We start from the raw sequence: 25,340 nt of genomic DNA, 5'->3' as shown, positions 1-25,340 counted from the left end.
AGAAAAGACCTGAATAATCATTTTTATTATACAAATCTCATGAAACTCAGTCATAGGAGCTCTATAGAAAGATAAGGAACAAGCTCTTTAGCTTGGGGTTTTGGTAGCTAATGAGAATCCGTTTGAACTCAGAAAGGTACCACCTTAAGCAGCTGAGATCACAAATGGATTTCTGGATCTGCTAAAACAACTCTTTGCCCATCTCTGTAAGAAGATTCTATTAGAATCAGGTCAGAAGCAAGATGTGGTGGTCACAGACCGCCATGGTAAAGCAGCCCTTCACGCCTCCTGTAGTTACCCAAGTACCCACCCCAGATAGCCTGGTTAAATAAGATTATGGGTTACTGCTGCTACCAAACATTTAAAGAAGAACTAATTCCTATTCTCCTGAAACTGTTCCAAAAAATAAAAATGGAAGGAAAACTTCCAAACTCATTTTATGAGGCCAGCATCACCTTGATCCCAAAACCAGACAAGGATCCCATCAAAAAAGAGAGCTATAGACCAATATCCTTGATGAACACAGATGCGAAAATACTCAACAAAATACTAGCCAATAGGATTCAACAGTACATTAAAAGGATTATTCACCATGACCAAGTGGGATTTATTCCAGGGCTACAAGGTTGGTTCAACATCTGCAAATCAGTCAATGTGATACAACACATCAATAAAAGAAAGAACAAGAACCATATGATACTCTCAATAGATGCTGAAAAAGCATTTGACAAAGTACAGCATCCATTCCTGATCAAAACTCTTCAAAGTGTAGGGATAGAGGGCACATACCTCAATATCATCAAAGCCATCTATGAAAAACCCACCGCAAATATCATTCTCAATGGAGAAAAACTGAAAGCTTTTCCACTAAGGTCAGGAACACGCCAGGGATGTCCATTATCACCACTGCTATTCAACATAGTACTAGAGGTCCTAGCCTCAGCAATCAGACAACAAAAGGAAATTAAAGGCATCCAAATCGGCAAAGAAGAAGTCAAATTATCACTCTTCGCAGATGATATGATACTATATGTGGAAAACCCAAAAGACTCCACTCCAAAACTGCTAGAACTTATACAGGAATTCAGTAAAGTGTCAGGATATAAAATCAATGCACAGACACTTTCTTGGCAGAACCACACCATGGAGAAGAAACAGACCTGAGTAAGGAATCCCATACATTCTTTTTTTTTTTTTAATTATTTTTATTAACATATAATGTATTATTTGCCCCAGGGGTACAGGTCTATGAATTGTCAGGCTTATACATTTCACAGCACTCACTATAACACATACCCTCCCCAGTATCCATAACCCAACCACCCTCTCCCTACCCTACCCCCCCCCCCCAGCAACCTTCAGTTTGTTTTGTGAGATTAAGAGTCTCTTATGGTTTGTCTCCCTCCTGATCCCATACATTCGTAAAGGTTTAGCACATTAGCCTCAGCACAGCCCCTGATCCACTCTGACACCCAGTTGTTGAGTCCGCCTCCTTAGCACAGCCCCTGATCCACTCTGACATCCAGTCGTTGAGTTGTTGGGGACCTTAGAGTGTGCTTACATGTTCTGGGGGAATCACTTCTTCCAGCGACCTAACTGCCATTGGTAGAGAGTTAAAGCTGCTCACACCATTAAAAAAAATTTTTTCTTGTCAGCCTAGCCTGGGGGTATTATAGGGATAACTGAATGGGGCGTGCTTTGGTCTCCTAGTGGTTCTCTGGCATTATGAAGAAGACGCCTTTCTTCTATTGACAGAACATTTAGATCAGGGAGGGGAGCAAGTGATAGAGTGGTAATGCCATTCCCACTTGGTCTCTGGATGATGGCTGCATATTCTGAGTTAAGAGAGGATTTAACTCTGGGATCTTTCCAGTCTTAAAGAAATGTGACAACAGAGCCATGGCAAGTCTCAGGTGCTCAGAAGCTCAGAGAAAGACAGGTAAGCCAGGAGTCCAGGTGGTCAGCCTTATGAGATCAGATACTAAATGGTCTGGACTGACTAGTGTTTCCCTCAAATTCTTATTTGAAGCCCTAACTTCCAATGTGATGATATTTAGAAATAGGCCCTTTGGGAAGTAATTAGGTTTTGATGAGGTCATCAGGGTGGGACCTCATGGTGGGACTAGGGCCTTTATAATAATAGATACCAAAGAGTCTGCTTACTCTCCCTCTCTGTGGGAAAAAGTCTGGTAAGCACATAGGGAGATGCTGGCCTCCTACTAGTTAGGAAGAGAGCTCCCACCAGAAACTGACCATGTTGCCACCTAGTCATGGACTTCTAACATCCAGAATTGTGAGAAACTAGATCTCTGTTGTTTAAGCACTCCTGGTTTATATTTTATTATGGCAGCCTAAGATGACTAATACACTATAGTGACAGTTCAAAAAAAAATAAGTGGGCTTATTAAACTATTTTAAGTAAGTGGGCTTATAGGAGTCATTATAGGTATGGCAAGCATTGTCATCAAAATTAATTACTTGCTGGAAAATAAAAGATATCCTTCTTTTTTCTCTTTAAGGAATGAGATGAATTCACCTATCTTCTCCCAGATGGCTACAAAGCATGCTATCAGAGTTACCCCCAAAACTGTCCATCTCTGTATCCATACCAAGTGACCCTAAGCTATGGGCAACCAGGTCCTTAGTTATATGTTATATTTGGAATGACTTTTATTCTAAGGTGAAATTCTGGAATTTATAACTTGTTGCAATTCGAAGCAATTTTCCCAGGGCTGGCTCACTCACTCTATCTATCCATCCATCCATCTGTATACCTATCCATCCATCTATATATCTATATGTCTATCTTCTATCTGCCTATCTATCTACCTGATCTATCAGGTGGGAGGAATTTTTAAAAATGCAAACTATCTCTTGGATTGCTTTATGAAGACTAACTTTCAGTAACTATTTTCCTGTCTGCTTTTCAAATCCCTCATTTCCTGATCTGGATCTGTCTTTCCACAGTCAAAACAGCACAGAGCCTCAGTGACCAGGCCCCCCAAAAATTAAAAAAAAAAAAGGACTGATGTCATTCAAAGATTGACATTTCCATTTTTATTACTAGAATACCTTGAAGAATTAGATCTGATTTGCATTGATATTTGCCAACTGAATTATTAAAGTTTTTTTTTTCTTTTTCTCTTCCCTTCATCAGATTTTAACACTTTAATCAACTGCAGACTAAGTCACAATTTAACACTCACGATTTCACAGAGCGTTCTGGGCTTTTGAATTGTCAAACAACTTGAGAAAAACACCTGATTTGATCCATAAAATAAAGGTAGGTGAATGAAGGCATAGGAAGGAAATGGCCAGGTGCTTTTTATAAAGGAGTCTGCTTCTCACTAATGTTTCTTACGTGACATGGGGTCATTTTACGGGCATATCTTCTGTAGGCAGAGCCATATTATTTGAGTTACCAAATGAGGTTTCTTTGTTTTCTCAGAATTAATTGCAACCTCAGTGTATGGGGAGACTTGAAAATGAATATTCTTAGGGAAGGATGAGGGCTTCAGAAATGCATGCACATTTGAAAGGATCAAACATCATTAGACTGTAGATGGAGAAAGACAAAGTGGGGATTTCTGTGCAGTTGTTACTTCTAAATCTCTTCATCTGAAGTGATAAAAATTCCAACCACAGAGATGGGATAGTGCTTTTATATATCAAATAGTTTTAAACGTACACACCACATATCCCACACCCACACCCACCAGGTCATCAAAACATTTTCTATTGATTTATTATTACACAGAAAGAATCTCAAGTGTTCCTATACTCATGCTTGGTAAAAGCAGCACACCATTCTGCCTATTTCAAAAAGAAGTATTTTTAGCGTAGGGGGGTCTCCAAATTTATTGTGCATCAGAATCACCTGGAGGGCTTGTTACACTACAGATCATGGGGCTTAGAGTTTCTGATTCTTGTAGATCTGGCATTGGGGTTGGATAATTTACAGTTCTAACAAGTTTTTAAGTGATGCTGATGCTGCTGGTTTAGGGAACACACTCCAAGAATCACTGCTTTATACTCTTTAGAGACTTTGGTTTTACTCCTTATTTTGGTCAAATGGAGGACTTTATTGTCTGGCAGTCCTTTCCACTATTCAAATGGTAACAAAAAAGACTACTCTAATTAAAGTCCGTCTTTTCCCTTACAGAATCTAAGATAATAGTAATAACAACACTTAAATAATGCCTTATTATTCATAAATCATTTTCATATACATTGTATCATGGAAGACAACACAGGAACCCTGGTAGTGAGCAGACATTATATTCATATTTTCTGGATAAAAAGCAGAGAGCTTAGAGGACTTACCCACAAATCCCCCAAAAAGGTCAACTGTTGAGAGCAGAGACTTGAACTTGGGTTTTCTCCCTCTGTGTTCTTTCTACCAACTTATTCTTTCTATTAATTGCTTACAGTTGTGGAGTGTCTTATACTTTTCAAACTATTTACATATTCATGATCTCGTTTGATGCTTCAGAGCAAGAGTATGAGGTGGGTAGGGCACATAATATTGTCTACATTTTGCAGATAAAGCCATTATGAAAGATTATGAGAAAAGTGGTTCCTGTCATTCAGGCAGTATTTCTTCATATGCTAGGCTAAATTTTCCTGCAATATTTAGCAGCATCTGATAGAGTAGGGAAATCATGGGATGCTCTCCTTTCCAAGTGATAAATATTCAATGGTTCTGTATTGTAACCCTATTCTCGCCCCTATACCATTTTTTTTTTCCTGGTTTCTTAGTAGAAATACATTTGGAGGGAAGGGAGAAAGGGGTAAAGTTCAGGGTTACTAGTTAGTAGGAAAGTGGGGAAAGCACTTTCATTTCTACACTTTAAGTTCTTAGGAAAGCAGCTTCTTCTGCATACATAGAAAGACACTTCAACCCTAGTCCAGGGCTTCTCAAAGTTGAATGTGCATACAATTCACCAGGGGATCTTGATAGAATGAATGTAGATTCTGATTCAGTGGGTCTGAAATGGGGTCCAATAGTCTGCATTTCTATGAAGCTCTAAGCTGATGTCGATTCTGTTGCTCATCGTCTGAGCTTGACAGGCAAGGATCGATCCCATTTCTCAAAACTACAGTGATTTTTATTATTCTCTGAATCAGCTCTGAGTTTCTGGGGTGGAACAGAGAAATTACTATATAAAACACTGTAATATTATTTGGTGAATACTGTGTACGTCGTGGGACTTACCTAAGTGTTTCTCTGTCTAGGCTAGTTTTATATCCTGCTGTCTTCCAACCTATTCTGATCTCAGGATCCAAGATGATGCTTAAAATGTGGTCCACGCACTTGCGGCACCCATATTACCACCAGTTGTTTGTTAGAAAGGCAGAATTTCAGGCCCCATCCCCAGCCCAGTGAATCAGAATCTGCATTTTAACAGGATCCTCCAGATGGCTTTCCAGCACAATAAAGTTGAAGAAACACTCCTTTAGATCTTGCCCTCCTGTGCTTAGACAGTCATCATTCTGCTAGTCTGGCTGCTCACCGGACTCACTGGGAGGCTTTACTCCCACCAAATCCTGGAATTTCACTGGAAGAGACATTTTATGTGTGGGCTGAGCCAGGGAATCTGTATGTTTAAAAACTTTCTTTCTCCAGTTAATTCTGATGGTCAGTCAGATTTGGAAATCCTGTTGATTTTCTAATAGTGGAGATTTATGCCACAGGTGGCTGCTCCTGTAATAGTTTAGAACAGTGAATCATAGGGGGTTTTATAAAACTTACAGCCCTGCTGTGGAGGATCCTTTTTCAGGTTGACTCGACCTATTCTCTACTATTCCATACTGTGAAAAACAGGGTAGACCTGATCTTCTGTCACCAAACTCCCAGCCCCCATTATAGCACTAGTTATCTATATTTATATCTGTATCTATAATATATAATAAGGACTAGTTCATTATGTATATATAATGTATATATGTATACATGTACATATATACATATAATATATATAATATATATAGGTATAACATATACATACATTCTGTTCTTAAAGTCTAAACTGTGTGCAGTGTCTAACACAGAGTCTGACTTTTGTCTGGAATAAATAATTCGCTAATCCATTCAATAAGTATTTATTGAGTATTTACTGTGCCAGGCACTATAATGAGAACTAAGGATATGCAGGGGTCTGATTTCATGAGGAAAATAGTAAGAAAGTAAACAAATGTTTAAGACAATTGCTCTGTGATAACTGTTTAGAAGGAGAAGAACAATTGCTAATAATAATTAGGTGATATAAAGACTATCTGAAGATCTGATATAAAAATGTGAAGATTTCAGAGCATTCTATGGAGCCTAGTGAATAAAAAGATTTAGAACCAGATCCGAACATCAAGGCAACATGAGGAGAAAAGATGTGAATAGGACTTAGACAGAGAACTTTCTTGAAATTTCTAAAACCTTCTCACTAAGAAATTAATAAAACTATTAGATAGCTTTAGTTCTATAATTCTGTTGTATTCTTTGAAGTTCGTTTTCCATTCATTCATGCTTTAATCACTTATTAAGTGTATTTAGTTTACACTTCATGCTGTGAGTTCTCAATAATACTATTTTTAAAAAGCCCTTACCTAAATAACTCAATTAATTGATTGACTAATAGGCTGAATACAATGTTCTGAGAATATCCATATGAGTAGGACATAGTTTCTGCATTTTTACAGATTTTACAATCTAGAGATTATACATAATTAAAATGTAATTTTGTTAGTTCTATTATATGGTTTCTTGGAGAAAGTGTCATTTTGAAGATCTTGTAAGAAGTTGTGCTGGCAAAATGATGATATAGATGAGATGAAAATCATGTTTTAGGACAAAAGACCAGGATGTGTGAAAGCCCAAAAGCAAGGAACAAGGCATATTCTTGAAAAAGTAGTATAATTTACTTAAAATTAAGCAGTGTTAGGGCTTTATACATAGGAGAAGAAGTTGAATGAAGGGCTTTAAGGCCATGTTAAGTAGTTTGAACTTTATCCCAAAGCATTGGAAAATAAGGAAATCAGTCAGGGTTTGACCAATTTTATACTAAGAGATAGTGTTTTTGTAGGAGGGGGAAAAACCTAGTAGCAAGGGGTTCAACTGGAGAACTAAAGTACAGGTGAGAAAATGTTGGTGTAGCTACACTCTGACAGCGGGGAAGAGGAATAGATTGATGGCCCGTGAGGATGCAGAATCAAGACAATGTGTCTAATGAATTATTGCTGGGGAAAAGAAAGCCAAAGAGGCTAGGATCACTCTCAAGTTTCTGGCTTAGACAATTTGTATCTGATCTGTTCACAATCTCTTGGAACTTGTCCTCTAACCGCTTTGCTTCTGACCACCTTGGGTAAATGCCTTGATTCAGGGACCCAGGATTGCCCCTCTTAGCAAGGATCTAAATCAGTCTTACTCTGACATCTCCTGAGGGATCATAAGATAGCCCCTAGCTGACATCCACAGTCGAGATTCCAAAGTTAACTGTGGGTGGTCCACAGAATTATACACCCTACCCTGACTTTCTCTTCTGTAAGTAAACCTTACCAAATGCAATGTGAGTCCTATTGTCTCCGCTTTCATAGCAGTTTGTTTGGCTCCAGGTAAATCCACCTGCACTTGTCTTGATGAATTTCACTCTACTAATATCTGCCCCTTTCAAAAATTCTATGATTACTTTGATCTTTTTAATACGCTTCTCTGAAAAAGCTCTATAATTTACCATTTTCTTTTTGTTTTGCTTTTATGATGCAGCCTCTCTGTTCCTGTTCAATGGATTTCTCCCAAACACTGCCGAACTTTTTGTTGTTGTTGTTGTTTTGGCATAATCATCACCTAGAAGACCAATTTTTTCAAAAAATAGTAAGCATTATAATTTACAACCTATAGATTCTACATAGTTACAGTAAATAAGGTAATCGCTGTTATACAGGCAGATTCCGAGAAACTTTCCCATAGAGGAATGAACACATTGATAAAGAATGCTAGAAAATCTTGCCCTAATAAGATGTTGTCATGCCCTTTCAAAGAAAGGAATGCTTTAAATGGGTATGTTGATGCATATATAATGTAACACAATATGAGACCTAAAATATTAAGACTCGTTTTGATGAGAGGGCATTTTTAAAAATCTCCCTGGTTGTTATGTTGGGATGGATAAAGACGACATTAGGTTATTTTCAATTAAATTATCAGTCTCCCTCCAAGTTATCACTGTATAAAGGTGATATATAGATAACTAATAATTAAAATAAATAAAAATAGTACCAATACTATCTGACACAATATGTATTAAGAACTTTACCTTAATTCTCACGATAACTTTTGACAAATTCTATTTTTATCTCTACTAAATTGTAAAATACAGACTATTTGGAATAATGGCAACAAATATTTGAAGTGGTGAGATTCTGGGACATGTGAACTCTGTAATTCATGTGCAAAGTTTATAATTAAGCCATATTGTCCCTTCTTGACCTAAGCTTCCAAAATGTCCTAGAGCACCCAAGTCCAAGCTAGTCCCCCCAAGGACACATCTAGGTGGTTTATTTCTCCTCGGGATGAGTACTCTGGCCATCTGATGACAAATGTGGATAGGGTAAGAGTGGGGTGCTGAGGTGGCAGGAAAGCATTTGTCCAACATTATGTGAATGGCCAGCACATCTGGTTGTGGAGCCCTTTCCATGGCTCAAAGGTTGCTGGTGTCACTTATTGGGAGTCTATCCAGGATTTTAAGGTTTGGAGACTGATGATCATGTGGTTAAATTTTATCGTGTTCATTTTCTAAATTACCCAATTGTTTTAATAATAAGGCTACTGGAAGGGAATTTGTATTTACTTGATTAAGCTATTATGAAATGACCTGTATGGGAAAAGAATATGTTTCTGATCTAAATTTAAGATATTCACACACATAAAGAACTGCCTATATGCCTGCCACACTGGGAACATGTACATATCCCGGTATGTATTATGGTATATACACTAGTATATGCTATTTTGTATATTTAAAACCAGTCCACAAGTAAGGCACTGAAAAGACAATATAGCAAGATTTCTCTTTATTTTTCCACTCTTTGAAAGGGAAAACAGGAATATGTTAAAAAGTAAAAAGAGGGGTGCCTGGGTGGCTCAGTGGATTAAGCCTCTGCCTTTGGCTCAGGTCATGATCTCAGAGTCCTGGGATCGAGCCCCTCATCAGGCTCTCTGCTCAGCAGGGAGCCTGCTTCCTCCTCTCTCTCTGCCTGCCTCTCTGCCTACTTGTGATCTCTGTCTGTCAAATAAATAAATAAAATCTTAAAAAAAAAAGGGTAAAAAGAAATAATAATATGTTTAAAGAATCAAGTATATATATATATATATATATATATATATATATATATATATATATATAAAATGAACATCATGGTTTCACACAAAGATGCTTGCCTGTATTCTTAAATGTATCATTATATACACTCTCTTCTCTGCCTAGGATAATTTTCACTTTCTTCTTTTTTTCGCCTGGTCATATTCATCCTTAAGGTCTCAGCATATGCTCCCCTCAGGGGAGCTTTGCTGGCCTTGCAGATTTTGCTATATGGCCCTATTTTATGGTCTTATTGAATGCTATAATTTTTCTTTATGCTGTATAAATCCAATTAAGTGGTTATTCATGTGATTATTAGTTCAGTGCTCTGCTTTCTTCTTTAACTATAAACTCCATTCATGCAGGGACCATGTCTATCTTTCTTTTCATTTTGTTCTTTAACAAAGGGTGCTTTTATGAATTTTTTTTTTTTTTTGGCCAAAAGAACAAACTGTAAGATAGAGATAAAGATTAATCTGAATATTATTCTGTATTGGTGAATAACATATTTTAAAATAATATACAAGTAAGATATTGAAAAGAAAACAGAGCAAGATTTTTTATTTATTTTTCTGATTTTTGTAAAGGGAAAATGGAATTTTTCTCAGATGCAAGAAACAAATGAAAGCAATCAACATAAAAGGTTGAATCATTGTTCTCACTTAAATTATTACTATATGGTCAAGAGCCTTTACCTGTGAAGTCACCAGTTTGATTCTTCCACATCTATATATGACAAAGATTAACTCAAAGAACCTTTTGGAATGTCCATACAAGAAAACCCCAGAGAAAGAATATCCTCAAGCTTGAACTGCAGATCATATGTTCTCTCTGTGAAATACGAAGTCATACTAATTCTAACATGCTAACGAAAAAGAGCTGATATTAGTTACTTGCAACACATACCTCTGGAAGACAACTTAAAGAAATGAGTTTCATTTAACATTATATATTTTTCCCGAACTGATGAGGATAGAGTCTAGGCTATATATATTAATGATTGGTTAGTCTATAATATTAGAAGAAAGACAGATAGGGCTAGAGCATTCATGAAATTCAAGAGTATCATCAGGCAAGGATTCAAATTTGGAAAAGAACTGAAAGGGAAACTCCCACCAAATGATTAAAACCCAACATCCAATGAGAAATGGGATTCCAGACACCCTGCAGTCCTCTTAACTCCTTCCAGAGCAATGTTTTCCCACCTACCCTATTAAAACACAAAATATTTCTCAAGCGATATTTTTTATATTCCATATTGATGTCAAATCTAGCCTCTTCTCTGGACAAGAGAATTTTACAGTACCTCCTAAGTTGTTCTCAGCCTACAGGGCTAAGTCCTCACTGTGCCCGAGTTTTTCAGGTATAGAAAGCTACTGACAATGCAAAAAACCTTTGTAGAAATGAAATGCATAGAAACTCCTTCTGTAACCCTGGGCAATCCTGATACCACTTGTGAGACACACTAGAGAAAGGGACTTCCTCTGGAATGTGAAAAGAAAGATGGAGAAACAAAGTTAAATGAAGATGGGAGCAGCATTGCTCACAGAAGGGAGATCAAACACTCCATAGAAAATACATGTTACGGTGCAATTGCCCTCTGGGAGTTACAGGATTATGAAAGTCTAACTTAATTAAGGGAGAAAATAGGTCACATTTAACAACGACATACGTGACATATCATTTTGATTATGCAGAATAACTGGAGAGAAGAGAAAAATTAAGAAATCAGAAATATAAGAAAAGAAACCATGGAATTCATCAACCTCATTTCCTCCTTCTAAATCAGATGTATGGACATACGAAAGATTTACCGTTCTTAAAACATCCCTCCTTAAAAACTCTTGGAGTATATTTGAAAAATAAATCTCAATTGTTGAAATAAAGAGAAACAACCAAATTAAAAAAAAAAAAAAACTAAATCAAGAGATAATAAATATTCTTCTTCTCATAAAAATACACCTTGCACCCTCTTTCTTTTCTCCCCCTTGTGTTATCAAATGACAGGTAATCAGGTATGTGTGAACCCTGCATAGAATCTTCCCCCTTTCATGGCTCAATGCCCCTGTGGGGTCGAGCTAATTACAGGTACATTTCCTCGGCAAGGCAGTCACACTCTATACTGTTGAAGGTACAATTAATAATTGAACAAAGCTCGCTGGATATTTTTGCTCACATGGCCATGGTTTGCAGGCAGTTCTGCTGTCACACAGGGAGCAGAGTCTCTTCCTTGAGTGCCTCCAAGAAAGGTTTCATGTTATAGACTGAAAAGGATCATTGCCTGTTTCCAAATTTGGAAAAGAAGGGAAAAAACCCACGTAAAACCAAAAAAAAAAAAAAAAAAAAAAAAACACACCCTCAAAACCCCCACGATAAACCTAGTTTCCCTTATAGAACAGTAAAGGCAAATTTTCTCTCCTGTTACCAGGAATGTGATTATGATCAGGTGGTTATTTAGGTCAGATGTGAAAGAGATGAAAGAGTGGGCCTGGAAATTAATAACATTTGGAGGGGAAATTGGAGTTTGCCCTTGAGTTTGTGAATGCAGCATGGAGCTAGTTTTGCATGTGACAGAATAGAATTTGACCTACACTGAGGGCCTAGATAAAGGAATATAGAAGAATAAAGTTCTTCCCCTTGAGGTCTATTTAGGAACTTAAGGGACACTATCCTCAGAGCCTCATGGGGTCATAGGTGAGTGCAGAAAATCCTTGCCTGTGCCCCAAGCCATAGTCTTGAGCAACGGTCTGCAAACTTTTTTAAGGGGTTGGATACAAAATATTTTAGGCCTTGTGAGCCAAAACATCTTTGTTGTAACTACTAAACTCTCCTGTTTTAGAACAAAAGCACCCATAGACAACACGAAAATAAATAAGTATATTTATGTTTCAATAAAACTTTATTTATGGACCCTCAAATATGAATGTTAAATTTTTTGCATGTCAAAAAATGAAATTCTTCTTTTGATATTTTCCAACCATACAGTCATTTAGAAATCACTTTTAGCCTATATGCAGTACAAAAGTGGGACAAGCAGGATTTGGCCCACACACTGTAGTTTGCAGAACCCTGGCCTTACTATTGGAAATCCCTCTGAGTACACTGATTTTTCAAGTTGATTTTGAAGTGTCCAGCATTCTCTGAATGTATGTAAATGTTACCTTTATTCTGGAAGATATGGTCTATTGCTGTTTTTTAAACACCATGGATACCAGGTTAGTCAGGATTCAAATCAGATATTCACTATTATTAAAGAGTTTACTAGAGTTAACTGTGAAGATGTACTCTTCCAGAGCCCAGCCTGGAAAACTCTTAAAAAAACTCTGATTCTATCTCATTATTTTTCTGATGATATCTCATTATTTTCTCATTATTTTTCTTTTTATCCCAAAGGATAAAAAGCATGTATCTTTGGGTTCAGGTCATGAATAACATTTCCCCCTGAAAATAAAAAAATAATAATAAAAATTCTTAAAAACTCAACTACTTAATAGTTAATAGTATTGGTGAGTATACCAAGAGAAAGTCTTTTTATTAATTTAATTCATTCCTTGTTTATAAGTTGAATATAATCTATCTTTCTCCCTTCTTTCCTTCTTCTCTCTACTACTTGCTCCACAAAAAGAAATGAGGTTATAATATATTTATATAGATGTTTAAATTAATTATAAAAGGTGAGACAATATAAAAAATAATGGTAAGAAAACAAGAGGAAAGCAAGAGCATAGTCTCTTTATGAATTTGATGCCATAAAATCCCAGGTTTTGTTTAAAATCTGTTTATTAACGTGTGCTTTATAAATGATTTCCTATATTCTTTTATAAATGGGCAATAAATTTGGCTCTAAGGTTAGTAATAGTCAATTCCATGGACTCATAATCATTTGTAAAAATTCACTGAGTTTATGCATAAAAAAACAAACCACTGAGTAAAAAAAGGCACTAGAAATACTGAAAACGAAGGGGAATTTCCTCAAAGGGCATTTTCAAAAGGAAACTGGAATAAAAGTAATAATCTCTCAAAACAACATTATAGTAAATGCAATGATTTTAAAAGATATTTTTATAACATCTTTAAATATGGGCCAATAGCTTTTATACCAAATAGTCATTCAGTAAAAACGATCCTACACTGGAAAGGAATAGGTGGTATGGGATTGGGGGATAATATAATTCCATCCAGGCAGAATGTGTGCTGGATGTTTAATTTAACCCATGGGAAAGGTGTGTGATATCCAGAGATTCACACTTCAGACAGCCTTCCATATGCATTTTTTTCCATGTGAAGTATAAAATGGCTCTGAGAGGAAATGAATTTGAGGCTGATATTCTAAATAAGTGCCTCATTTATTGCTTTTATATACTGTCAATAAATGACAAGTTGCATGCATTAACAATTAGGATGGGTTCTGAGTGACACTCTCTTAAGAAAATAGAATGCTTTAATAAGAGTAAATGAGAGACCATTCCATAGGCTGGTACAAAATTACCTGAAAAATTAATTTGAGAGCTAACATGACCTGAAGGCCCCTATTCTCAACAACGAAATACAGATTTCAAAGATGCTTCAAGAAAACACTACCCTGGCTTTTTGAAATACCCCAGGATAGCTTCCATGTATGTCTCACTTTGCACAACAATTTTATATGGTGTTCATTCCAAATTGGCTATATGGTGTTAATCAAATCTCTAAATCCTTTTATAAGGTAATTTTAAGATAATATTAGATATAAATCAATTAAAATTTGAGGGCTATCTACCAAAATAAATTACATTTTATAAGAGTAATTGATTCATAGCCCCTCTTTCTGAGAAATCAAATAGCAGGCCCTTTTCTACAAAGACTATGTCATTTGTAAAAGCATGGTGTTGCTTATAAGAAAATGTAATCTGTAGAGCAGGAGAGTATGTAGGAAGTTGACCCTCGTAATTTGATAGAATATTTAAATGAAGTTCAAAAAGCATCAGGGCCTGAGAATTCAGTTATGGTGTCCGTGCTGGGAAGGGGGAGGGGAGGATGCAGAAGACCTTTCTGGAAAAAGTTTTTCTGACTTTTACTGAATTTGCATCAATAGTTAAGGACCCATCATGAGCTCATGCAGCTTAGTCCATGCCTGATGCAACCCCCTCCCAGAGCCAGATGCCAAGGACAAGACATTAGAAGTCACTAACAATTTTGCATTAATCCTGAAAGTTTCTTCACAAGGTGTGACATATTAGGAAGCTATAGTTAAAAAGCAAAGCAAAACAAACAAACAAACAAATACAAAGAGCTAGGTAAATTTAATTCATTTAACATACTGCCCCAAGACTTGCTTAAGCACAGAACTGTCATACATTTTAGACATAATACTAGGTCATTTAATGCATTTAACTCTTCTATATTTGTTGCTTGGAGGTGATGTTCTATTGAAAATGAAGTAAGAAATGGTTGTGCATTTTATAAGATGAACCCATTGGCAAAGACCAGGGAGGACCAAAGTAAGTCTTATGTTGCAGTTGTATTAGTGTTTTAATAACCAGATACATGCTTGTCTTTCTGATCCAATGGGATCTTAGAAGCATGAGGATATCTTAAATGATATGTAGTATTTTGAAGAGTAGATGGTTGCTTACCAGTTGGCGTAAGGTGTCTCCAGGTGATCACAGGTTCAGGACGGCCATTGGCCATGCAGACCAGGGTTACATTGCTGCCCTCATTCACAGTGACATCCGAAGAGATGTTGGAGATCTTTGGTGGAACTGTAAAGACAAAAGCAAATGGAACATGTAGCCATGCCTGTAAAACCAGCTTTGCAGCATTGGTCCATGCCATTGGATATAGCAAATCTGAGCTAAATGCTTTTATGACTTAAACCATTTGAAGTTTTTTGTTAAGAAGCCAGGCTGCTTTAAGACCCCCTTAGTGATTTGGCAGAAGAAAAGCATGGGTCTTACTATAAGGAGAATCTCTCCAATAAGACCAGGTAGTGTAGGAAGTTCACAGAGGAGTATAATAAAAGTGTCTTAGCTCTTTTCTCATTAGAATAATCCTTATCTGGATATTATCCTTATCTGCACATTTAAACATATTAATAAATTTTTCTTATCACTACATGGCATTTATATTTATTTTCCTATGTATATAAAATGAATATTGTCCAATCTTTTCTCCAAATGTCAGGAAAAAAATGTTATTTAGTATGAGTTGCATAGTTGTGTTCTTAAGATATGGTAATACTTGTTTACTATTAATCTAGCCACGTAAGGCAGCCATCAGGGAATCCTAGTAGAAAGTCTCTAAATATCACCTTGCTATGTAACAGACTGGATGACACAATTTAGAGCCTAGAAACTGAATTAATAAGGCCTATGTCACAGACATTACAAAAGTAATATTACTCCTAATGCTTTAGCCACTATTATTATTTTTAAAAATATTTATTTTCTTATTTACTTGAGAAAGAGGGAGTGAGTGCATGAGCAGGAGGAGGAACAGAAAGACGGGGAGAGGGAGGAGCAGAGAGAATCACAAGCAGACTTTCCACTGAAGAGGAAGCCCCCTGTGGGGCTCAATCTTATGACCCTGAGATCATGACCTGAGCCAAAACCAAGAGTTGGTTGCTTAACCTAGTGAGCCACCCAGGTGCCCCTTACTGCCACTATTATTAACAATTTAATAATGGCTAAATTTGGACACTTACTATATGTAAGGTCCTATGTAGAGTACTTTATAAGTATTATATCAGTAACTCCTTATCACGAAGAAATGATATCCTACGAGGATTTATTTACAGGTGGGAATCCGAGGTATAGATGGAACTACGTGAGAGGCAGAAAAGAGATTCAAATCCAAGGAGACTCCAGGGCCCACACTCTTCAGCAATACTTCAGTGAAACTTCATCTTCACAATCCAGGATACCAGATGGCTGAAAATGATGGAAATTACTTTTTGGTGGTGTGAGAAATGAGTCCCTGAGGGCTAGCTGTACTGCCGCCTGACTTCCTTCATTAGTGTTCAGGGTGGCAACATTAGATCTCATATTGGTAGGCTTAAGTGGAAAGTGAATTACTCACAGATTTCATCACAGAGGTTATGCACTGATTACAAATAGCAGAGTTTATGGTTTGACTGTGATTTTCCTCTTTTTTTTTTTTTTTGGTTTTAGATCTTAGTTGCTTAAGCTATTCCTGAGCAAGTATGTATCGGGGGAGAGAGGTGAACAAGACAGCATAAAGGAGTTCAATAATAAAAGACTTATTTTTTTTTCTCATTCTTTCTGCCCTGTAGTGATGAGTAACATGGGAACATTTTTTTGCCTGTAGAGACAGCTGTCTGACAACCATGTGATCCCTGAAGATCTCTGTTAGGTGACACGGATGGTACTTGGGCAACTGACCAGGTCTGAGTGGAGGAAGGAGGAAGTGAGAGAAGGACTCTTGACAGTAGCATTACTTTTACAATGACATCTTACAGACCTTGTGGGTAGAAACCAGTAATTCTAAATCAAACCCAGTGGCAGAAATGGAATGTGGTTGATTCCTGTTATTTAGTGCTATCTATCTATAAGGTTTCTAGTTCCTTTTTATCTACTGGGGTTATGGGTCTTTTTCTCATTTTCGCACACTGACTCCCAGGCTTTTACATTGAGGACCTAAAAAGTTATACCCATTTTTTAAGGAAGAAGATGAGGCACAGAGATATATAATGGCTTGTCAAGGTCAATCCCATCATGAAATATGGCTGGACTTAGAATTCAGGGCTCCTGAATGTCCAATTGTTTTGTTGTTTAATATTCATCATTTTTAATTCCTAGCTGAATAAGCCAGTTTCCAAAAAACTACAATAAATTAGAAATCTATGGCCGTGTTCAAGAATAAGATTTAGACATCTTAGGCATCTTCCTCAATAATCTAAAATCTGCAACAGGAAACTATGTAATAATTATAAGAGCTCATATTACTCAGTTTGTAGTTAATTCTGAATTGCAAGACAGGCCACAGAATACAAAGGAGAAATACAGATGTGTTTGGACTTAAAAAAATGTGCACAGGGGGAGACTTTGTATTTCTAATGTGAAAACATGCAAATTTGCAAAACAGAAAGGATCTCTGGTGTTCAAGTTCCCAGTGAATTATTATGTATGATAAAATTTACTCATAATTACCTCTTTTTATAAGAGGAATATAAATCTAAGGACTTTCCTTTTGTGTGTCATGCAAGTTGAACCACTTGTTCAGTGTTACATTCACAGGTGATGATAAAGTTAAGAATAAAATAGAATAACTGAATGCAAGCCTATGCAGTCCATATGAAACCATATTGTTTCTTTTAATTAAGGACAATATACCTAGGTCCTGGATCTCAGATACTAGATATTCAGTGTTTGTGTTCAATAGTCAGAAATTTACTCATAGAGACATTATATTTCACCCTCCTCTGGGTCAATATTTTCATTCCATTGTCTATCTTCTACATCCTTATACTTTGTACCAGTTTCTTCCTACAACATTTATATCTGATGCCATCATTTGTTCTAGAAATAAATCCTTCCCTAACTTCCATGTTATCCTCTTACTTTCAAACTCTTTGTTTCCAAATTTCTTGAAGGAATTGTTCTACGTCACATCTTCCATTCACACTTCAGCGTTTGGTGCAATCTGGATTTCTCCTTAACCCCTCAAGAAACTGCTTTCAGGAAGCTCATCAATTTGAACCATATTGTTTCTAGGTCCTGTGAGCAATTTTGTTATTATCTAATTTTCCTCTGAAGTGTTTGACTCTGTTGATTACGTCTTCCTTCTTCCATTCCTTTCTTTTCTTGGTTTCTAAGATGCCAAATTTGACTGTTTATTTTGTCTTACCCCTCTGGCCAGCCTTCCCAGTTTAACTTTTAGACTTACTTTGACCTATTCCTTAAATATCTATATTTCTGAAATGTTGATCACTGTCCTCTTCCTTCATATCATTCACCGTGAATGACCTCATCTACTCTCTAGCATTAGAAGTTAAGGTTCTATTATTGATAACTCCCAAATCAGTATTTGCAGCTCAGATTTTTTTCATGACTTTTACCACCTATTTTCCAATCAACTCTTCTACATTTTTGTCAGATTCCTCACAGATACTCAAGATTCGACATACTCAGAACAGAAATCATCATCTTCCTTCCCACAGAACACTTGTAGTCTTGTTCACTATCTCAGGGAATGGCATCATCATGCAAACAGTTGCCCAGGTAAAAGAGGAAAGTTATCTCCCTTGACTGCTCTCTCTCCTTTACTTCTCCCATGTAAAAAGGTTCCCAAATTCTGTGGTTTATACCTTTTAAATCTCTCTCAGTTTCATTCATTATTCCCAAATCCTACTCCCATCCGCCATAAGCATTTCTTTTTTTGGCCTGAATACTGCAAGTGCATTACAATGAATTTCTTTGCCTCTAGCGTTCCTTTCCTCAGGCTCACTGTCATTCATTCATTACACTACAATAAGAAGATTTTTTCCCCCTAAATTGCAAACGTGAGTATAATATTCCCTGATTAATTTCACTGCCCTCAAGAAAAAATTCAAACTTCTCAATATGAATTAATACACCACTCATGATTGGCCCCTGGTTACATTTTTAGTCATATGTCCTATCCCTTTTTATTGTATCATCTAATCAGATCAAACAACATTTGGTTCCTGGAAGATACTATGCTTGTTTACTCCCAGGTATTTAACACACAATTTTTTCTACATGGAATATTCTTTTTCCAACCCTTCATGTGGTCAGCCCTTTTCTCCCTTCAGGTTTCAGCTTGTGGGGCTGTTTTCTCACTTTTTCCAGAAAGACTATCCTGTCATTTCCCACCCTCAAACCTAACCCCACCCTGACCCCATTCCTGACTTCAGATTGGGTGAAGCATCCCTCGTGTGTTCCCACAATGAGCCCTCTATTTCTTCACCACAGCCTTGAGTGGTCATTGCTAGATTACTTACTTGTGCTTGTCACTAAATGGAAGAAGGCAGATGAGAGGGCCTTTGTTACCTTTTTTAAAAAATTAACATATAATGTATTATTTGCTTCAAGGGTGTAGGTCTGTGAATCATCAGTCTTACACAATTCACAGCACTCACCAGCAGATACCCTCCCCAATGTCCATAACCCAGGTACCCTATCCTTCCCCTTCCCCAGCAACCCTCAGTTTATTTCCTGAGATTGAGTGTCTTATGGTTTGTATCCTTGACCAATGAATCTTACAGACCATAGCACTTGGAACAGGCAGGTTGCTCACAGAATGCTTGAAAGAAGAAATCAGTGAAAATCAGCCACCACCCCTACTCCCCTGCCTCAAATCTTCTGAGTTCAAGGAAGTTGTCCCATTGAGTTTTTGTCAGAAAGGAGCAAACTTTTATTTTGAACCTGTAAAACACAGCTTTTGTCAATATTTCTTTAGCTACCCCTCTAACCATCTTGTTCACTCCCAATTTTTTTAGCTCTTAATTATTATTAAAAAAACTAACCATGGGCGGAGAGATATTTGTGTAGATTAGAAACATAGGAAGAAAGATAAACTTCGTGTTCAACTTCCTGAATTATAGACACTTTCAGAGTTTGACTTTTTTTTTTTTTCTACAAGGAGTCATTCGTACATACTTGTATGTATGTACATAATACATCCATACAGTTTTTGTATTTTTTTTTTCAGTTTAATGGTTTAATGGTTCCTAGTTTCCTACAGCAATTCACACAGTCTACATTTACACTGTCACTGGTAATATAACATGAAAGGGGCAACACAAGGTTTTTATTCTATTACCTCATAAAATCTTTATAAAGATTCTGGGAAGTAAAAAAGTATTCTCATTATTGCCATTTTACAGATGTAGACATAGGCCCAATATGGGTAGAAATCACACAGCTAAGTAATTATAAAGCTAGTATCAAAACTTAAGGTTTATAGATCCCCCAAACTTAATTCCTCCTCTAGATCATATTCACTTTTGCAATAGTGGTTCCAAATAGGGTTTTTGCTCTATTTTAATTCTCAGTAAGGATGACTATTGGAAATACTTTTAATAAGATAATCTTATTTGCATTAGTAAACATAAGTTGTTTACTTATCAAAACCACTGTAATCCTGATTTATGGTCATGGATCATCACATATTCTGGATATTTTCTTTTCTTCTGGAGTATTGCCTAGTAATTTTTATTCAGGGGATATTAGTGTGCCTTATTCTATTTTCCTAAATGTAATGCCATTTATTTGATGTTTACAACCTATTCAGTTTTAGCGATCTCTCCAATTTGTCTGGATTATTTTGTTTTTCTTACTGATTAATGAGAGCTTCTTATACCTTAGGGATTTGACCTTTTGTTGTCACATGATTTACAATTTCCCCAATTTGTTCCTAACTTCTTAATTTTATGACCATTTTTATTATGTAGAAGTTTTAAATTCTTTTTAAAGGTTTTATTTATTTATTTGACAGAGAGAGAGAGAGACAATGAGACAATGAGAGACAAGCAGGGGAAGCGGGAAAGGGAGAAGCAGGCTTCCCGCTGAGCAGGGAGCCCGATGTGGGGCTGGATCCCAGGATGCTGGCATCATGACCTGAGTCGAAGGCAGACAATTTAACCACCAAGCTACCCAGATGCCCCAAAGTTTTCAATTTTTTTTTTTAAAGATTTTTATTTATTTGACAGACAGAGATCACAAACAGGAGAGATGCAGGCAGAGAGAGAGAGGAGGAAGCAGGCTCCCCGCTGAAGCAGAGAGCCCGATGTGGGGCTAGATCCCAAGGTCCCTGAGATCATGACCTGAGCCGAAAGCAGAGGCTTTAACCCACTGAGCCACCCAGGCGCCCCAAGTTTTCAATTATTTTGTTGACTTTTTGAATAATTTCTTCCATTGCTTTTGTGCATAGAAGATACTTTCCTAACATAAAATCAGTTAAATACTTATGACTATTTCTTCTTTTTCTTTCAATGCTTTTTTTTTTTTTTTTTTAAGTTGCACTCTTTAAATCATCTGAAATTTATTTATGGCAACAAATAGTTTTTTTTCCCCCTCATGATGTTTTAGTCAATTTCCCCAGTAGGACTGCTTAAATTATATAAAATGTATACATTATTTTGGTGTTCAGAATTATGGTACATAGCTCTACCATCCTGGTCAGAGCAGTATTTCTGGGAAATACATAAATAGAAACCTTACTTCCCTTTCCAAGTAATTGTATCAAAATACTTTAAAATATGTCATTAATCTTTTGGACACCACACTATTACTATGTGTTGCTAGTCCCAAAATCAATTGCTTATTAGATGAACACTTCCTAAAAATGTTGAGTGAAAAACATAATGTAGATACCCCTTTTTGAGAACACTAGTAAAATTCATTATTCAACAGAATTCTTAAGGTTCCCACTGGGGGGTGGGGGAAACAAACCAAAATGAATATGCCACACCTAGTAGTTGTGATTTTATTTTTATTTTTATTTTTTTATTTTTTTTTTAAAGATTTTATTTATTTATTTGACAGAGAGAAATCACAAGTAGATGGAGAGGCAGGCAGAGAGAGAGAGGGAAGCGGGTTCCCTGCTGAGCAGAGAGCCCAATGTGGGACTCCATCCCAGGACCCTGAGATCATGACCTGAGCGGAAGGCAGCGGCTTAACCCACTGAGCCACCCAGGCGCCCCATAGTTGTGATTTTTAAATCTGAACTACTAACTAGGTGATATTCTTTCATTGAAACCCACATAAATTCTGCGTTAAAGAATGTACATTTTGTCCATGCAATGCAAATTCAATGACAGCTTCTAAAATAATGCTAACATCCAGGTATACGTGTATACATGGCTTCCTTCAGCTGTGCAATGAAGTAGCAGTAAGTAGGATTATGACACAGTCAATCTGCCTCTGCCATTGATGCTTTTATTGCCCCTCCTCATCCTTCTTTTAATTCCTTATTTTATTTTATTTTTTAAAAGATTTTATTTATTTATTTATTTGACAGATAGAGATCACAAGTAGGCATAGAGGCAGGCAGAGAGAGAGGAAGGGAAGCAGGCTCCCTGCTGAGCAGACAGCCCAATACAGGGCTCGATCCTAGGACCTTGGGATCATGACCTGAGCAGAAGGCAGAGGCTTTAACCCACTGAGCCACCCAGGTGCCCCTCTTTTAATTCCTTTACCCACTCTCTCCACCAGACCTGTAGAGGCTGCCCTGGCCTGTGGGAACCTAGACCTGCCTGCACATATTTTTACAGTTCTCTAGGTTCCTACGCCTTCCTTCTCTTTTATATAAGGCTAACATCTCTTATGTTTGACCAAAAATGGAAATGCAGGCAATGTCAGGGACAAAAATGGAGTGGGCATATATTATTTTACCTGCCCAAATCTATGCTATCTTCTGTCTGGAAAGACAACTCTGGTTTTCCTTTGGGGATGATGCCTCTCACCCACTGCTACTGGTTTGTTGGGTCCATCAATCAAGTGACCTATTCTCCCTTGGCCAAGGATTCGGAGAGGGACCCAAGATGGGCTACTTGGGCTTTCCCTCCCTGGAACCTGTTTTTTATAGGGAATGACTCAAGAGAGGTCAAAACTGATTCAACCAGTGGGAGTCTGTGTTAATGGCCCCAATTCTCTACTCTTTCCGGTAGCCACACCTTTTGCCATGCCCATGCCCTCCTTCAGTGGGTGGTTCATGCTTTTCCATCCCTGGACCATGTTACTTGGTTTGGCCAAGAATATAAGCATAGGGAATACAAGCAGAGTCTTGAGAAGTGTTGGCACAATTGGACCCACTTGGTCTTGTGCCTCTGCCATTTGCATGAAAAGAATATGACCAGCTGAGCCTGTTGGTCCCAAGAGAAAGAGGAAGGAAGATGGCAAATAGGATTGCCAAACATGTCAAATATGAATTTTAGATAAACAACAAATACTTTTTTAGTATAGCATGTTCCAAACATTGCATGAGACATACCTATACTAAAAAATTATTTGTTATGAAAACAATAAATTTAACTGGGCATCCTGTATTTTTAAATAAATCTGACAGATATAAGTAAATCTGACAATGCAGAGAACAGAGCCACCTGTAATGAAGCCAAGCCTGGATCTGCTGACTTGCACACTTGTGAGAAATAAAAAATAACTATTGTTTTATGCCCCTGAATTTTGGAGTGGTTTGTTCAACCACAATAGTTAGCTAATACTTTCATGAAAGGACAGCCACCTGAAAGGACTATTATTTTTCACTAGTGTCTGCAACTTGCCTCCCTAAGGATGCATGGCCTCTGTACTTTGAAGGCAGTATTTTCTGCTTTTCCTTTGGTTCTTTGAGCTATTCCATATTCTTCCAAAGAATTGCCTTCTTTTTACATCAGATTAGCCAGTCATTTTCTGTTGTTTAAACCAAAGAATCCTAATTGGTACAAATTGGGAAGTAGGCATAATAAGGGAAAAAATTGAAGAGGAACTTTTTCATTAAGGTAAATTGTCATCTATGCTTAGGTATTCTTTTGGGTTTCCACAAAACCAACTTAGCTGCATGTCTAGCATTGGTTCTTATCTGTCAGCACACATTGCTTTAAAAATAATTTTTTAAAAAAAGCTGAGAATGTTTAAATACCTTTATCTGGAGTCCTCAACTGACTGGCCAGCAGAAGGACAATAAATTAGTTCCAGAGTAAGGGAGAAAAGTGGTTAGTTGGCTCACTTCTCTAACCTCAAATAATTAGCAGCTATAGCTTGTACTCAACTCAAAATGTTATTCCTAATCACACAAATTATTAATAAATTGGTCTCATTAGTTACATTTATTCAAAGTTTGGGCAAGATGCTGGTATTGCTAGGTGTGTGGTAGTGAGGGGCCCTTAAAACCACAACACTGGAGGCGCCTGGGTGGCTCAGTGGGTTGGGCCTCTGCCTTCAGCTCAGATCATGATCTCAGAGTCCTGGGATGGAGCCCCACATCACATCGGGCTCTCTGCTCGGCGGGGAGCCTGCTTCCCCCTCTCTCTGCCTTCCTCTCTGCCTACTCGTGATCTCTGTCTTTCAAATAAATAAAATCTTTTAAAAAAAAACAAAACACAACACTGTCACTTCCTGCTTCTCACCTCTCTTTGGTGTGGCTAGACAAACTTAAACCCTAGCTTTTGCACATGTAACAGACTGGAAAATTATAGATTCATGTCTGTGTAAGAGTTGGGTTTAGAAATCTACAGGATGTTTTCAGGCAGCCCTTGGGTTAAATAAGCATGATCCAAGAATTCAAGATGAAGAACAGAAATATACAATATAACACATACTGCCATCTTATGAAACATCAAACATCCATCTAATATAGCATTTTGCTTCTGAGAACACCAATGAAGCATGCTTTGCCACATGGTGTAATAGTTTCTGGAATGGATGATAGGACTGGAGAATATAGCACAGTATACTAGTTTGAGAGCTGGGAATATTGATCCTACCTTGACACTGGCTCACCAGGCAACCACATATTCTCTGATATTTGCTTTTGAATTGTCCTCATCAAGTTACACTGTAGGTGTTTAACAAATTTTGAATGAATAGATGGACAAATTAGAGACAAATTATTTAAATCTCCCTGAGACTTAGTTTCTTCATCTAATTGAAAGTATATGCAAAGTTAATAATAATATTACAGGATTTCTATTAAAGTCAAATAAAATAATTCATGTAAACTGGAAGGGGTTCTCTAAGTATAGCTATTATTTATTACATGTTAAAACCAGCTAATAAAGCACTGTTGGCTTAACTTTTCCTAAAAAAACATAAAATAGTTCATGCATTTCTATGGCTAATGGCATTACGGTGATATTTTTGTAGACGCCATTATTGTCAGAAGGTTAGGTAATTACTATAATTCATAATTAATCGTTAATATTGGCATTAACAAAAAAATCACCCAGAGATATGTATCCAGTTCTACTAATGGACAGGGCTATGCCAATATGTTCAGCCCTTTAGTCAAAGTCTAGACATCTTATACCAA

At 37.0% G+C, this 25,340-nt stretch overlaps 1 protein-coding gene across 3 annotated transcripts in view; it reads right to left on the bottom strand.

Annotated features, from left to right (window-relative positions):
• Positions 1-25,340, bottom strand: part of LSAMP (limbic system associated membrane protein) — a 660,813-nt gene that overhangs the window by 216,405 nt on the left and 419,068 nt on the right. For all 3 annotated transcript variants that reach the window (XM_059164016.1, XM_059164017.1, XM_059164018.1), the window contains exon 3: positions 14,966-15,091. In XM_059164016.1, the coding sequence (XP_059019999.1) occupies positions 14,966-15,091 (126 nt within the window). The remainder of the gene's footprint in view (positions 1-14,965; positions 15,092-25,340) is intronic.

The sequence above is a fragment of the Mustela lutreola genome, chromosome 2 (genome assembly GCF_030435805.1).
Source record: "Mustela lutreola isolate mMusLut2 chromosome 2, mMusLut2.pri, whole genome shotgun sequence".
NCBI lineage: Eukaryota > Metazoa > Chordata > Mammalia > Carnivora > Mustelidae > Mustela > Mustela lutreola.
The sequence above is the reverse complement of the archived record's forward strand: the minus strand, read 5'-3'. Positions and strand labels throughout refer to the sequence as shown.